General features: G+C 46.1%; 1 protein-coding gene across 1 annotated transcript in view; it reads right to left on the bottom strand.

The window, feature by feature from the left end:
- Nucleotides 1–8074: 8074 nt before the first annotated feature.
- The window catches only part of DSCAML1 (DS cell adhesion molecule like 1), a 361106-nt gene continuing 354235 nt past the window's right edge, over nt 8075–14945 (bottom strand). Inside the window, exons 28-33 of the mRNA XM_081546517.1 lie at nt 14879–14909; nt 14612–14730; nt 14157–14309; nt 13342–13536; nt 11229–11540; nt 8075–9111 (exon numbers count right to left, since the gene is read on the bottom strand). Coding sequence (XP_081402643.1) covers nt 8636–9111; nt 11229–11540; nt 13342–13536; nt 14157–14309; nt 14612–14730; nt 14879–14909 — 1286 coding nt within the window. The 3' untranslated portion in view covers nt 8075–8635. The remainder of the gene's footprint in view (nt 9112–11228; nt 11541–13341; nt 13537–14156; nt 14310–14611; nt 14731–14878; nt 14910–14945) is intronic.

Consider the following 14945-nt stretch of genomic DNA (forward strand, 5'->3'; position numbering starts at 1 on the left):
TATACCGCAACACAGTAAAGGCCATATATGACAAACCCACAGCTAACATCAAATGGTGATAAGTCGAAAGCTTTTCCTCTAAGATGAGGAGCAAGACAAGGATGCCCATTCTCTCCACTTTTATTCAATATAGTGTGGAAGTCCTAGGCAGAGCAATTAGGCAAGAAACAGAAAAGGCACCCAAATTGGAAAGGAAAAAGTAAAACTGTCCCTCTTTGTAGATGACATGATATCATATATAGAAAACCCTAAAGACTCTACCAAAATAAAACCTGTTAGAATAAACAATTCAGTAAAGTTTAAGGCTATAATCAATATACAAAATCTGTTATGTTTACATACATTATTAACAAACTATCAGAAAGAGAAATTAGAAGACAACCTCATTTACAATTGCATCAAAATGAATAAAATACCTAGGAATAAATTTAACCAAGGAGGTGAAAGACCTGTACTTTGGAAACTACAAGACACTGATGAAAGAAATTGAAGACATAAATGGAAAGATATTCTATTTGGAATATGGATTGGAAGAATATTATTAAAATGTTAATATTATCCAAAGAGACTTAAAGATTTAATGTAACCCCTATCAAAATTCCAGGGGCATTTTTCACAGAAATAGAACAAACAACCCTAAAATTTGTGTAGAATCACAAAAGATACCCAAGAGTCAAATCAATCTTGAGAAATAAGGACAAAGCTGGAGGCAACATCCTCCCTGATGTCAAGCTATATTACAAAGCTATAGTAATAAAAACAGTATGGCATAAAAATAGACACATGGGTCACTGTGCCAGAATAGAGAGCCCAGAAAGAGACCCACACAGACACGCTCAATTAATTCATGATGATGGCACCAAGGACATATGATGGGGAAATGACAGTCTCATCAGTAAATGTTGTTGGGAAAACTGGACAACCACATGCAATAGAATGAACCTTGACCACTGTCTTACACCATATGCAAAAAATGAACTCAAGATGGATTAAAGACTTGAACGAAAGACTTGAAATCATAAAACTCCCACAAGAAAGCATAGGCAGCAAGCTCCTTGATTTCATTTTTGGTGATAATTTTTTTGGATCTGACTTCAAAAGGGAAGGCAATAAACACAAAAATTAAAAAGTGGGATTGTGTTGTTCAGTCGCTCAGCTGTGTCCAACTCTTTGCAACCCCATGGACTGCAGCATGCCAGGCTTCCCTGTCCTTCACCATCTCCTGGACTTTGCTCAAACTCATGTCCATTGAGTCTGGGATGCCATCCAACTATCTCATCCTCTGTCATCATCCCCTTCTCCTCCTTCCTTCAGTTTTTTCAACTTCAGGGCTTTACCAATTACATCAAACTAAAAAGTGGGATTATATCAAAGTAAAAGATTGCTACACAGCAAAGGGAACCTTAACAGAATGAAAAGGCAACCTACTAAATGGGAGAAAATATTTGTAAATCATATATCTGATAAGGGGTTAATATCCAAAATAGAGAACTAATACATATTAAATGAAAAAATCTGATTTTAAATGGGCTGGATTCAATGTTATGTGGCAGCCTGGACAGGATGGGAGTTTGAAGGAGAATGCATACATGTATATGCATGGCTGAGTCCTTTGTTTTCCACTTGAAACTATCACAACATTGTTAATCATCTATACTGTAATATAAAGTTTTAAAAAATGGGCAGGAAAATCTGAATATTTTTCTAAAGAACACACATAGATGGCCAAAATGTACATGAAAATATACTCAGCATCATTAATGAGAGAAATACAAATCAAAATCACAGTAAGATAGCACAGCACACCCATCAGACTGGCTATTATCAAAAAGAAATAACAAGTGTTGGTAAGGATATGGAGAAAAGTATACTCTTGTACACTGTTAATGGGACTCTAAATTGGTATAGCCACTATGGAAAACAGTACAGACTTTCCTCAAAAAAATTAAAAATTGAACTATCACACAATCCAGCAAGTCTACCTCTATGTATTCATCCAGAGAAAATGGAAAACAATAATTTGAAAATATATCTACACCCCCATGCTCACTGCAGCATTATTTATAGTAGCCAGGACATGGAAGCAACCTAAGTGTCCACGGATGCTAAATAAAAAAGATGCAACATACACACAATGGAATACTATTCAATATCATAAGAAGTATAAAATCTTGCCATTTGTGATGATATGAATGGATCTTGAGGACATTAACTGAAATAAGTCAGAGAAAGACACTGTATGATTTCACTTATACATGGAATATTAAAGCAACAACAACAAAACCCTATAACTCCAAGCTCATAGATACAGACAACAGAATAATTGTTGCCAGAAGTGGGGGTTGGGGAGGTGGGTGGTGGAGTGGGCTAAATGGATGAAAGGGGGTCAAAAGGTACAAACTTCAGTTATATAATAAGTAAGTCATGGGGCTATAATGTACTGCTTGGTAACTATAGCTAATAATACTATATCACATATTTGAAAGCTGAAAGGGTAGATCTTAAAAGTCACAAGAAAAAAAATTTGGCAACTCTGTATTGAGACAGATATTAACTAGACTTATTGTGGTGATCATTTCAGTGTATACAAATATCAAATCATATACATATGATGTCATATGTCAACTATACCACAATAAAAATAAATATATTCTTTATTTTAAAAAGTTAAGCATGGAATTACCATTTGATCCAGCAGTTCTACTCCTAGTAATATACCTAGAACTGAAAGTGGGGAGCCAAATAAGTACTTATATACCAATACTTACAACAGCAGTATTCACAAACAAAAGGAAACAACCCATGTCCATCAATAAGTGAATGGGATAAAAAATGTGATATATACATGCAATGGAATAATATTCGGTCTTAAAAATGAATTTTTTTTTTTCCTTTTGGCTGCTCTGTATGGCATGAAGAACTTCTCTGACTAGGGAGAAGAGAACTGTGCTCCCCTGCAGTCAAAGTATGGAGTCTTAACCACTACACTGCCAAGGAAGTCCAAAAGGAATGAAATTCTGATACATGTTGCAACATGGATGAACCTTGAAAATGGGATGAGTCAAATAAGCCAGTTGAAAGGACAAGTACTGTGTGATACCACTGACATGAGGTATCTAGAGTAGTCAAATTATTAATAATAGAAAGTAGAATGGTGGTTGCCAGGGGCTGGGGGAGGGGAAAATGAGGAATTAGTGTTTAATAGGTACAGAGTTTTTGTTTGGGAAGATGAAAAAGTTCTGGAAATGAATAATGGTGATGGTTACACCACAAGGTGAATATACTTAATGTTACTGAATTGTGCACTTAAAAATGGTTAAAATGGTAAGGGAACAATCTCATTTACCATTGCATCAAAAAGAATAAAATATCTACAAATAAATCTACTTAAGGAGGCAAAAGACCTGTACTCTGAAAAGGTATAAGACACTGATAAAGGAAATAGAAGAAAACATAAACAAATGGAAAGATGTACCATGTTCTTTGATTGGAAGAAAAAATATTGTCAAGATATACTACCCAAGGCAATCTACACATTCAATGAAATTCCAATCAAATTACCAATGGCATTTTCCACAGAATTAAAATAAAACATGTTTAAGTTTGTATGGAAACTCAAAAGACCCCGAATAGCCAAAGTAATTCTGAGAAAGAAAAATGGAGCTGGGGGAATCAGGCTCCCTGACATCAGACTATACTACAAAGCTACAGTAATCAAAACAGTATGATATTGGCATAAAAACAGAAATATAGATCAACAGAACAAAGTAGAAAGTCCAGAAATAAATCCACACATCTATTGTTAATTAATCTATGACACAGGAGGCAAGAATGTACAGTGGAGAAAAGGCAATCTCTTCAATAAGTGGTGCTGGGAAAACTGAAAAACTACATGTAAAAGAATGAAATTAGAACATTCTCTAGCACCATACACAAAAATAAACCCAAAATGGATTAAAGACCTAAATGTAAGATTGGATACTATAAAACTCTTAGAGGAAAACATAGGAAGAACACTTCTGACATAAATCATAGCAAAATCTTTTCAGATCCACCCTCTAGAGTAATGAAAACAAAAATAAACAAACAGGACTTAGTTAAACTTAAAAGCTTCTTCACAGCAAAGGAAACTGTAAACAAAAAGACAACCCATAGGAGAAAATACTTGCAAATGAAATAACTGACAAGGGATTGATCTCCAAAATATACGAACAGTTCATGTAGCTCAATATATAAAAAAAAAAAAAACCCAATCAAAAAATGGGCAGAAGACCTAAGTAGACATTTCTCCAAAGAAGACGTATAGATGGTCAAAAAACACAAGAAAAGATGCTCAACATCACTAAATATTAGAGAAATGCAAATTAAACTACAATAAGGTTATCACCTCACACTGATCAGAATGGCCATCAGAAAGTCAAGGTACAATAAATGCTGGAGTGGGTGTGGAGAAAGGGGAGCCCACCCACACTGTTGGTGGGAATATAAATTGATAGTCACTATGGAGAACAGTATGGAGGTTCCTTAAAAAATAGAGCTACCATGTGATCCAGCAATCCCACTCTTGGGCATATATTCAGAGAAAACCATAATCTGAAAGGATACATGCACCCCAGTGTTCACTGCAGCACTATTTACAGCAGCCGAGACACAGAAGCAGCCTAAATGCCCATTGTCAGAGGAATAGATAAAGATGTGGTACATACACGCAATGGAATATTACTCAGTCATAAGTAAGAAGGAAATAATGCCATTTGCAGAAACATAGGTGGACCTAGAGATTATTATACTAAGTGACATCAAAAACAAATATCTTATGATATCACCTATATGTGGAGTAAAAAAAGAGATAAAAATGAACTTATTTATGAAACAGGAAGACTCACAGACTTTGAAAACCAACTGATGGTTACCAAAGAGAAAAGGTAGGTGGAGGGATAAATTAGGAGTTTGGGATTAACATATGTACACCACTATATATAACACAATCAATGAGGACCAACTGTAGGACACTTCCCTCATAGCTCAGCTGGTAAAGAATATGCCTGCAATGCAGGACACCCAGGTTCGATTCCTGGGTTGGGAAGATCCCCTGGAGAAGGAAATGGCAACCCATTCCAGTATTCTTGCGTGGAGAATCCCATGGACAAAGGAGCCTAGCAGGCTACAGTCCCTGGGGTCACAAGAGTCAGACATGATTGAGCGACTAAACCACCACCACACTGTATAGCAAAGGGCACTCTACTCAATATTTTGTAATAACCTATATGGAAAAATAATCTAAAAAAGGATGAATATGTGTACATCTGAGTCACTTTGCTGTTCATCTGAAACAACATTGTAAATCAACTATAATATAAAATAAAAATCAAATTTAAAATTTTTAAATGGTTAAAATGGTAAATGTTAGTTTGTATCTTTTCCCACACATACAAAAAATACAAATGCCTGGGTTGCAGGTCCACAAATTGTGATTCATTTGGAACTGGTGAGATCTGGGTCGCTTTTTTTTTTTTAACAAGCTTCTCAGGTGAATCTGATGTGCAACTAAGATCCACAGGTCTAGCTCTGGTTTTTAACAGAAGAGAGCAGGGGCATGCTCTCTCAGAAGCCCTTCTAGAGGAGGGCTTCTTGAATTCTAGGGTGTGTACGAATCCTCTAGGGATTTTGCTAGGGAAAATGCAGATTCTGATCCAGTGGTTCAAGGGTGAGGCCCGAGATTTCACATTTCTAACAAGCTCCTAGGTGATACTGCTGGTTCGTGGACCACACTTTAAGTACCTAGATTCTAGAGACACATGGTGGCCTTGTCTGCGGCAGACAACATGGAGATCTGAAAAGGAACTGGAAGTATTTAAGACAGCTGCTCCAGACACAGAGTTCAGTGATGATGAGCTGGGGATGTGTGAGCAGGAGGAGAGCCCATCCTAACAGGCAACCTTGTGGTTTAGCTGAAAAACCCATCAAGGTTAGAAATCATCAGCATACAAAATTGTGTGGATTTTGCCCATGTCTGTCTGAATTTCCAGGACTCGCGTTTCTTAGTAAGGGGCCCAACTAAACTGAGCACAAGTGAAGCTGGCTCGTGCTTCATTGCTCTTGTGCCTCTTCAAGTCCTTTTCTTCCTACATGGTCCGCCTCTGGTCCCAGGCCTTCTCCAACAGACCCCCCAGAGCCAAATCCCTCCCTTCCTATTACTGTCCCCCGCCAGAGACAGCCCATCAGAGTTGCCCCTTCACTCTGGCCAGAGTGTTGTATTGGCTCTCCTCTCTGAATGGCTCACGAACAGTTCCACACTGGCCACTTTCCTGCCAGTAAGTCCAGCTGGGTCACCTGGACCTGGCAGACTGTTCACCTGGCATCATCCTCAGGGTAGAACTGAAACTCTGTCTCTGAACACTGGAACACAGGGCAGGGTGACTCAGTGGTTAAGGATTCAGACACTCTTGAGTTTGAACCTCATCTCCAACTCTTCCTGCTCCTCTGACTTTGGATAACTTACTCAGCCCTCCAGGGCTCCAGCTTTCTCACCTGCCCAATGGAGATCGTGATGCCTACTTTCCTAACCAGCAGTGAATTTATATTAGCCAGTCCTCAGGGAGAACTTGGGGCTTGGTCACTGTGCCCCCACTTTGGGAGGTGACCTGCAGATGGCATGTGCAGCCCTGGGAGGCAGCCTGTCCTCCAGTCACCCAAGGAGCCTAGAGGGCCTTTTTCACAAATGCCTTCGTCAGCTGGTTCCCTCCGCGCCCTGGGAGGATCCTGGGGGCCTGAAACAGAGCCTCCCCAAGGGCCTAGAAGTCACCCAGGAACACATAACCTTTGCCCTCTCCCCTCTTTCATGCCGACAGCCCTTGACCTGACATGTAGTTACCCAGGGCCGGAGCTCCTGTGTCTGCACTTGCGAGGGCTCAGGAAATGTTTGTGGAATGAGCTGCCTTTTGGAAAGCACTTCTATTCAAGGTCATGCATCCCAGGGAAGGCTCTCTGGTGGCGCAGACTGACGGGTACCACTCCTATCCTGCACAAACCTTCCCTTCCTCCCTCCCCATCCACCCCTGGGGTCCCCTTCCCACTTTCTCCTCTCGAGGGAAGGGCAATTGGGACCAGCAGGGCCCAGACTCACCTTCCTTCCAGATTCGGGGTCCACAAGTCAGCCTTGACTTGGGGTGCTGAGCACAGGACCCTCCTGTGCACTTCTGAGGGGCACTTGCTTCTCGCCCAGGGGGCCTGGTCACCATGGAGGGAGACTGTGAGCTCCCCGTCCAGAGGCTTTGGCGTCTCCTGAGTCTTCCCCTCCCCTCCGCCTATCCAAACTCTTATGTCCTCTGGCCCAGCTTGCATGCTCTTTGACCCTTTGACCCTCTCCTGAGAACTGGCTTCTCTGCGCGTCTGCACGTGGGTGTGATTGCTTCCACCTGAATCTAACTATATGTGGCTCCTCTGACACTAGGTGTGGTGCCTGTTGTGCTCACTGGCCTCATTTTCTCTGGCTGAACCCTGTTCCCCTCCTTGTGAGCCCTTTTCACCTCTCTGACCTCTGATGACCTCACTCCTCCTTTTGGGCTCATCTTGCCCTAACAAAAGTTAGCTGAGAACTTCAAGCTTTGGCTAGCTACCACCAGGGTAACATAATCTCTCCCTCCCAGTTTAGAGGCACCCTTTACACAACTTAACAGCCCACTAGCTGTTCGAGTAGCTTTGTTCACCTGGCTACACTGCATTCTCCCAAAGGGCAGAAGCCAGTAGACACAGCCCCCCATCCCCATATCGGCTCCCCAGTGCTCTCACCGAGGTTGCCTCATTTTACCGACAAGTGAACTGTGGTTCAGAGAGGTTTAGGAAACCAAAGACACACAGCTGATCTCTTGTAGGGCCCAGCACAGAACAGGGAATGGAACAGGTGCCCAAGGAGGCAGCTTGGCTAATGGAAAGCCTTTTAAAAAGTTTAACGTGCTGAGCTAAAGCTGGGCTTCTCCAAGTCTCTCCCTGAGAGACCGACGGCCTGGTAGAGGGACCTCTTGTCCCTGCCTCCCCACTGGCCCTTGCCAGATGGGAAAAAAGCCACCACGTAGAAACATAACCTTTATTGCACACGGCGCTGGGTCTTTTTTCATAGAAAAAGGTATTAACACATAAGCATCTGCAAATTGAAGCAACTCCTGGTTTTTTTTGGAACAGTAAAATCGCATGCAGTGTCTCTGAGTTGGGATCTTGGTCTTTGTCAAAACCACCTAGATCGAAGGGAGGGTGAGTAGGAGGGAAAAATTGCTGAGTCTTTGTGCCTCTGTCTCAAAATAAGGTGAGAGAAATATATAGATATATAGCTCGTCGCTGTGCTCTTATCTCTCTATATAGGTATATATCTCTCCACACAGATTTTGTGGGGTGGGGGATTTGACGTGTACTGTCAAATTCTTTGTGCCCTGGCTTCATGGAGAAGAAGAAAATAGTTTCATTTGTACAAAAGAGTTCTATGTACAGGCGTTCATGACTCGGGGGGTTGTTTTTTCCTTGTTGGTGGGTTTTTGTCTGTCAGTTTAATATAAATAATGCAGGAAATCAGCCAAGTTGGTGTGTGAGGGCCGGAGGTGCAGACAGGTCCAGGCTCGTGGCCGCCCTTCCGGCTGCGCCCCTACACCAGGGTGTAGGACTTGGAGTAGGCCCCGGCCCCCTGCTTCTGAGACCTTCCCACCCCCGACGTGCTCATCTCGAGAAGTGAGTCCCTGGAGCCCCCCATTTTGGTGTGTGGGCCCCCGGCCCGCGGAGGCTCGGTGCTGGGGGCCGGAGGGGCGGTGCTGGGGGCAGCCGGGGGCTCGGCGGGGGTGGGACCGGGTGCTGCCGGGGCCGTGCCGGCGGGGGGTGCTGGCATGGCCAGAGTCCTCTGAGGTAAGGTGGCGGTGGAGGCGGCCGTGGGGGCCCCGGGGTGCGGAAGGCCCAAGGGCTTGCTGGCAGGGTCCAGGGTCAGGTGGCGAGCCTGGGGGTGGTAGGTTCGAGTCACGTTCCTGATGGAGGCCTCCCGGGGCGGGACCACGGGGCAGGGCTCACGCCCCTCTGCCTTTCGGAAGAAGGCCTCCGACTTGGCGTACAGGGGCAGGTTACAGTAGTCACCTGCAAGGGAGGAAGTGCGCTGTGTCAGCGGCAGACGCCTCTCCGAACCAGCCTGGTCCCCCGCCCCAGCCCTCAGCCAGTCCCTCCACCGATGGGCAGTAACCAGTCAAGGAAACATCAGTCACTTGGCCTCTCTGAGCCTTGGTTTCCTCATCTATGAAATAGGGATAATCTCATCTCCCTACAGTAATTCTGTGAGGAGGGAATGAGACAAAGTAGGGAAAAGGCTCCTTATGGGAATTAACCAGGCAAATCGCCCCACCAAGAACGGCCATGCACCACCATCCATGGAATCCAGAAAGAGCTATCAGCCAGTCAATCCTGCCCATGTTGGGGCCTGGTGAGGTTTCCTGTGTTGAGTCAAATTTCCCTTGTTGGGCTTCCCTGGTGGCTCAGACGGTAAAGAATCTGCCTGCAGTGCGGAAGACCCAGGTTCGATCCCTGGGTCGAGAGGATCCCCTGGAGAAGGAAGTGACAACCCGCTCCAGTATTCTTGCCTGGAGAATTCCATGGACAGAGGAGCCTGGAGAGCTATAGTCAGTCCATGGGGGTCACAAAGAGTTGGACACGACTGAGCGACTAACACACACACACAGGGTAAAGGCTGCAACACAGCGGCACAGTGTTGCTCAGTAGATTGATCCTTATTGTTAACTGTTCACTATAACTGATCAGCTTCAGCTAGTGGTGGGCTCATTTCTAAACATGGTCATCCTAAAAGCTCTGGCTGTTAGAAAGCTTTTCTATACACTGAGAAGGAAAGGAATGTCACTCTCTGTCCATTCCCCACATTCAACCTGATTCTGTCCTCTGAGGACCACCAGAGCAGACCTCCCCCTTTTCCCAAGCCGCCTTTCAGACGTCTGAGTCAGCTTGGTTTCCGCATCCCTCTCCTCTGTCCTCTCTTCTCCAGGCAGAATGTTCCTCCTTTCTCACAGTGCCTCTACAGGACACGCTTCCAGGACCCCACATCTTTATCCTCCACCCTGTGAGCACCCTATGCACAGGCCTCTCTCCTGTCCACTATGTCAGGCACTCTTAAGGTCATCTCATTTAGACCCCACAGACCCCTGGATAGATTAATACCTGCTTGGATTTTGCAAATGAGGAAACTGAGGTTCAGAGGGATTAAGTAACTTACCCAAATTCACAGAGCTGGATGGGGAGGGGGAGTTGTAAAGGGCTGCTGGACTCCTAGGTCTCTGTTCTTTCTGTTAACCTGTGCTCTTCTCTAGATGACCCCGAACACCTAGGTCAGCATGGTCCCTTAGCAAGGCCAGTGCCGAGCAGACCAGACTGCCTGGTTTGACAGCCTGTGCCTGGCATACGGTGGCCCTGATGTCTACTGGTGGGCACCCTTGCTTCCCTCCCCCTGGTCATCCTAGACCTGCCCTGCTGACCTCAAAGGGCATATACTCTGGCCAGGGCCCTGGAGTCAGATGTTCCCTGTCAGGCTGGGTCACTGCCCACCATGAGGTTTGACCACCATGGACCTAGCTGCCAGGGTTGCTCCTTAACTCTGTGTCAGGCACAGACATCATTTTTAATGCTCATTGCTGCTGCTAAGTCGCTTCAGTCGTGTCCGATTCTGTGTGACCCCATAGACGGCAGCCCACCAGGCTCCGCCGTCCCTGGGATTCTCCAGGCAAGAACAATGGAATGGGTTGCCCTTTCCTTCTCTGATGCATGAAAGTGAAAGGTGAAAGTGAAGTCGCTCAGTCACGTCTGACTCTTCGTGACCCCATGGACTGCAGCCTACCAGGCTCCTCCGCCCATGGGATTTTCCAGGCAAGAGTACTGGAGTGGGTTGCCATTGCCTTCTCCGTAATGCTCATTACAACAATGCAAAGTGTATGCTCTCGTTTCCATTTCAAAAACAAGAAAATTAAGGCCAGAGAGGTTCCATGACTTGTTCGAGGTCACAGAGGTATTAAGCATTTGAGACAGGATGTGAACCCAGATCTGCTTGCTCCCAAGTCCTTGCTCTCTGCACTACACCCCACTGCCAAGGAGCTGTGCTGGGTGGGCAGGTAGGGTGCAGGCAGGGCTAGGTTCTAGCCTGGGCTTAGGGGGTTGGAGGGTGGGGTCACAGCAAGGGAGGTGGTCTGAGCACTCACTCTTGTTGGCCCGGTGAGGGATGGGCACAGCCACGTTCTTCCCCCGGTCAGCGTCCTGGGGCTTGGGTGGGGAGGCGGTGAAGCGGCAGATGCCGGGCTCTGAGGGTGTGCTCATGGACGTCATGCTGTCTGCATTCTCGTTGGTGCCTGTGGTCATCTGGTCAGAGGAGCTGTCCGAGATGAAGCATTCGGTGATCTCAAACTTGGCGTGCTGCAGTTGCTCCTCCAGTTTGGCGTGCTCGTAGGCCCGGGCCAGCTCCTCGTAGGTGGAAGAGGCGCTCTCAGTGGACACCATGCTGTTCCGTCCTTTGTCTTGGGAGATGGAAGGCACAGAGTTAAAAGGAAATGAGTGGCACCCCCATATTCATTGCAGCATTATTTACAAGAGCCAAGACATGGAGGCACCTGTGTGTCTGTGAGTGGATGAACAGATTAAAAAGACACACACAGTGAGATATTGTTCAGTCATGAAAAAGGAGATCTCGCCATTTGGGAAGATATGCATGGACCTCGAGGGCATCATGCTAAGTGAAATAAACCAACGAAAGACAAACACAGCATGATATCACTTATATATGGATTCTAAAAACACCCCAAAACAACAACAAACAAAACCCCCAAGCTCACAGATACAGAGAATAGATTGGTGGTTGCCAGAGGTGGGGGGGCGGGAGTTGGGCAAAATGGGTGAAGGTGGTCAAAAGGTACAAACGTCCAGTTATAAAATAAGTAAGTAATGGGAATATAAGGTACAGCATGATAACTATAGTTAATAACAATGTATTGAATATTTTAAAGTTACTAAGAGAGTAGTTCTTTCAAGTTCTCATTATAAGGAAGAAAACTGTAACTACATGTGGTGAAGGATGTTAACTACACTTACTGTGGCAGTCATTTTGCAATGTATACAAATATCGGATCATTATGCTGTACACCTGAAACTAAATATTACATATAAGTTATAGCTCAATAAAAAATAAAGTGGTCTTATGGGGAGAGGGTGTAAATGAGACCAGATTGAGCAGTTACCTTAACCATAACCCCAGTAGCCATCTGAAAGCTTGACTACGGAGTGGACGAGGCTCACAAGACCCTGCTCTTTCCCTGTGAGGGTAGTGGTGGTGGCAAAAGTTGGATAATAAAGAATAGACTTTTGGACTATGTGGGAGAAGGCGAGGGTGGAATGATTTGAGAGAATAGCATTGAAACATGTACATTACCATATGTAGAATAGATGACCAGTGCAAGTTCGATGCATGAAGCAGGGCACTCAAAGCCAGTTCTCTGGGACAACCCAGAGGGAGGAAAGGAGGTGGGAGGGGGTGTTCAGGATGGGGGACACACATGCACCCATGGCCGATTCATGTTAATATATGGCAAAACCCACCACGATATTGTAAAGTAATTAACCTCCAATTAAAATTAATTAATTAATTTAAAAAGTGGGATCTTTGACTAACAAAATGCAAAACATCTTTCATTCTTTTTGAAATCTATTTATTTATGGCTGTGCTGGGTCTTTGTTGCTGTGCGGGCAAGTGGGGGCTATTCTTTAGTTGTGATGTGTGGACTTCTTATTGTGGTGGCTTCCCTTGTTGTGGTGCACAGGCTCTAGGGTGCTCAGGCTTCAGTAATTGCAACACATGGGCTCAGTAATTGTGGCTCCTGGGATCTACAGGACAGACTCAATAGTTGTGGCACATGGGCTTTGTTGCTCTGCAGCATGTGGGATCTTCCCAGATCGGGGATGGAACCCGTGTCTCCTGCATTGGCAGGTGGATTCTTTATGACTGAGCCACCAGGGAAGCCCACAGCTTTCGTTCTTGATAATAAGCATCACCCTCTGAGCAACCCTTAACCTCTTCTCCAACAAACATCATGTGCACCATGTTCTCCATCATCTTTTGGGAGAAGAAAATGAAATCCTTGACAAGCAGAGCTCAGTTAGGTCAAGTGTTTTTGTCACAGCCACAGGGTGAGTCAGTGACCAGCTGGAAATGAAACTGACTGGTGCCTTGGACTCCATGAGCTGGTGGGTAGGAGTGGGGAAAATAGAAGATGGGGAATGGGGGAGCCTGAGAAGAGTGGGCAGGAGCCAGGTCCCTGGGCTTACCTGTGTCCTGGGAGAGGCTGGCACTGTAGCTGTCACTCTCGGTGACAGTAACACCATGCTGGGAGCCCACAGTGCGCCAGTCGGAGGTGAGGGTACGCGCGGGTGTGGAGGCCTGACACTTGGTCAGCGTCCACTGGCTTGAGTACCGGTTCCGGGTGCTGTGGGCTGACTTCACATTCTTTCTGGACACTGGATCTGCACAGAGGAAGCAAGAGCTAGCACCCTCCAGCCGTGGCCACTCAGGCTTGGGCAGCTGGCATTTACCAGAAAGGGCAGCGGGGAACAAGGGAGGAGGCAGGAGCAGCCTCAGAAGCTCCCTTGGGAAAGTTGAGTGTGCTGCCTTTCCTAAACACAGAGCTATCCACGGAGGAGGACAGCAGTGTCAGGGGTACGGGCAGTGGGTGGCATCCTTTTCCTGCCCGGCCACCCCATCTTTTCTACAGCCCGGGAAGAATGTCACCTCCTCTCCTGCTGCCTCATGACTGTCCAGTCATTCCCTACAGTCCTGGATATATTCTGTCTTTATGTCCAGAGTGTCAGTGGAAGATGCAGAGGCCCTTAGAGAGAAAGAACAACTAACCCTCTCAAGATTTCTAGGGAAAGAAAGTGAGGCCCAGAGAGATAAGGTGAGTGATATGCCCAAGGCCACAGCTAGTGGGTCTGTAATCAAGGTCTCTAGACTCTAATTCCAGTGCTCTTTCCATTCTTCCACGCTGCTTCTCCCTCCTTTAAAAAAAAAAAGTCACCTCTGCATTATGCTGTGCCCAAGAAACCTCATCTGGGAGGAGGGCTGTGTCCCTGGGGATGGTGCTTACTAGTGCCAGGCCGGATGTCAGACATATCGATCAGGGGTCCTGAGCTCTGGATGAGGGCTGGGTGGTGCAAGGAGACTCCGGTGCAGAAACTCTGAGGATTGACAGCCTGGCTGAACTCAGCATCGGTCACAGGGATGGTGGCCTTGTCATCTCCTGGAGGAAGAAGCACAATCAGCAGGAGTCCTTCCCTTTGGGCACCATCTTTGCTTCCCAAATTTCTCTTTGTCTTTATCCGACATCAAACCCAAGAAAGGTCAGGTCAGGTCTCCCCATGAACAGGGGAGGAAACCCAGTCCTTGAGAGAAGCTTCAGTGAGTTCTGAGGTTGTGGAGTTGTTGATGGGGCTGCTTCTAGAACCCCGGGCACTGTCTGAGGACTGGTGGTTGCCCTTCATGGGATGTGGCGTGGGGAAGCCCCCTCAGCAGGACAGAGAGCTCGTGGCACCTGTCACTCACCCAGCTGCTTGATGCCCTCCTTGTCCTCGATGAGCAGCTGGACCCTGGGGATGTCAATGTGTAGCCGTGGGCCCTGGGGAGGCCCCTTCACGGGTGTGTCAAAGCTTCGGTTGTTCTTGCTGTGGGGAGAAGGGCTGGAGGTGGGTGACAAGGCAGCCACAAGGGGTTGGGGGAGAGGTTTTGCAGGATAGTGGGGTCTTAGAAGCCTGTACCCTGGGTGAGGGGAGGGAAATGGGAGGAGAGAGGAAGTAGCCATGTGACACCCACCTTATCAACATTTCTGCCAAACTCTTTGCATCTGCAAAACAGTAGAGAGAGGGGACTGAGTGAGAAT

Source organism: Giraffa tippelskirchi, chromosome 11, assembly GCF_054371585.1.
Source record: "Giraffa tippelskirchi isolate mGirTip1 chromosome 11, T2T-mGirTip1v1.2.pri, whole genome shotgun sequence".
Taxonomy (NCBI): Eukaryota; Metazoa; Chordata; class Mammalia; order Artiodactyla; family Giraffidae; genus Giraffa; species Giraffa tippelskirchi.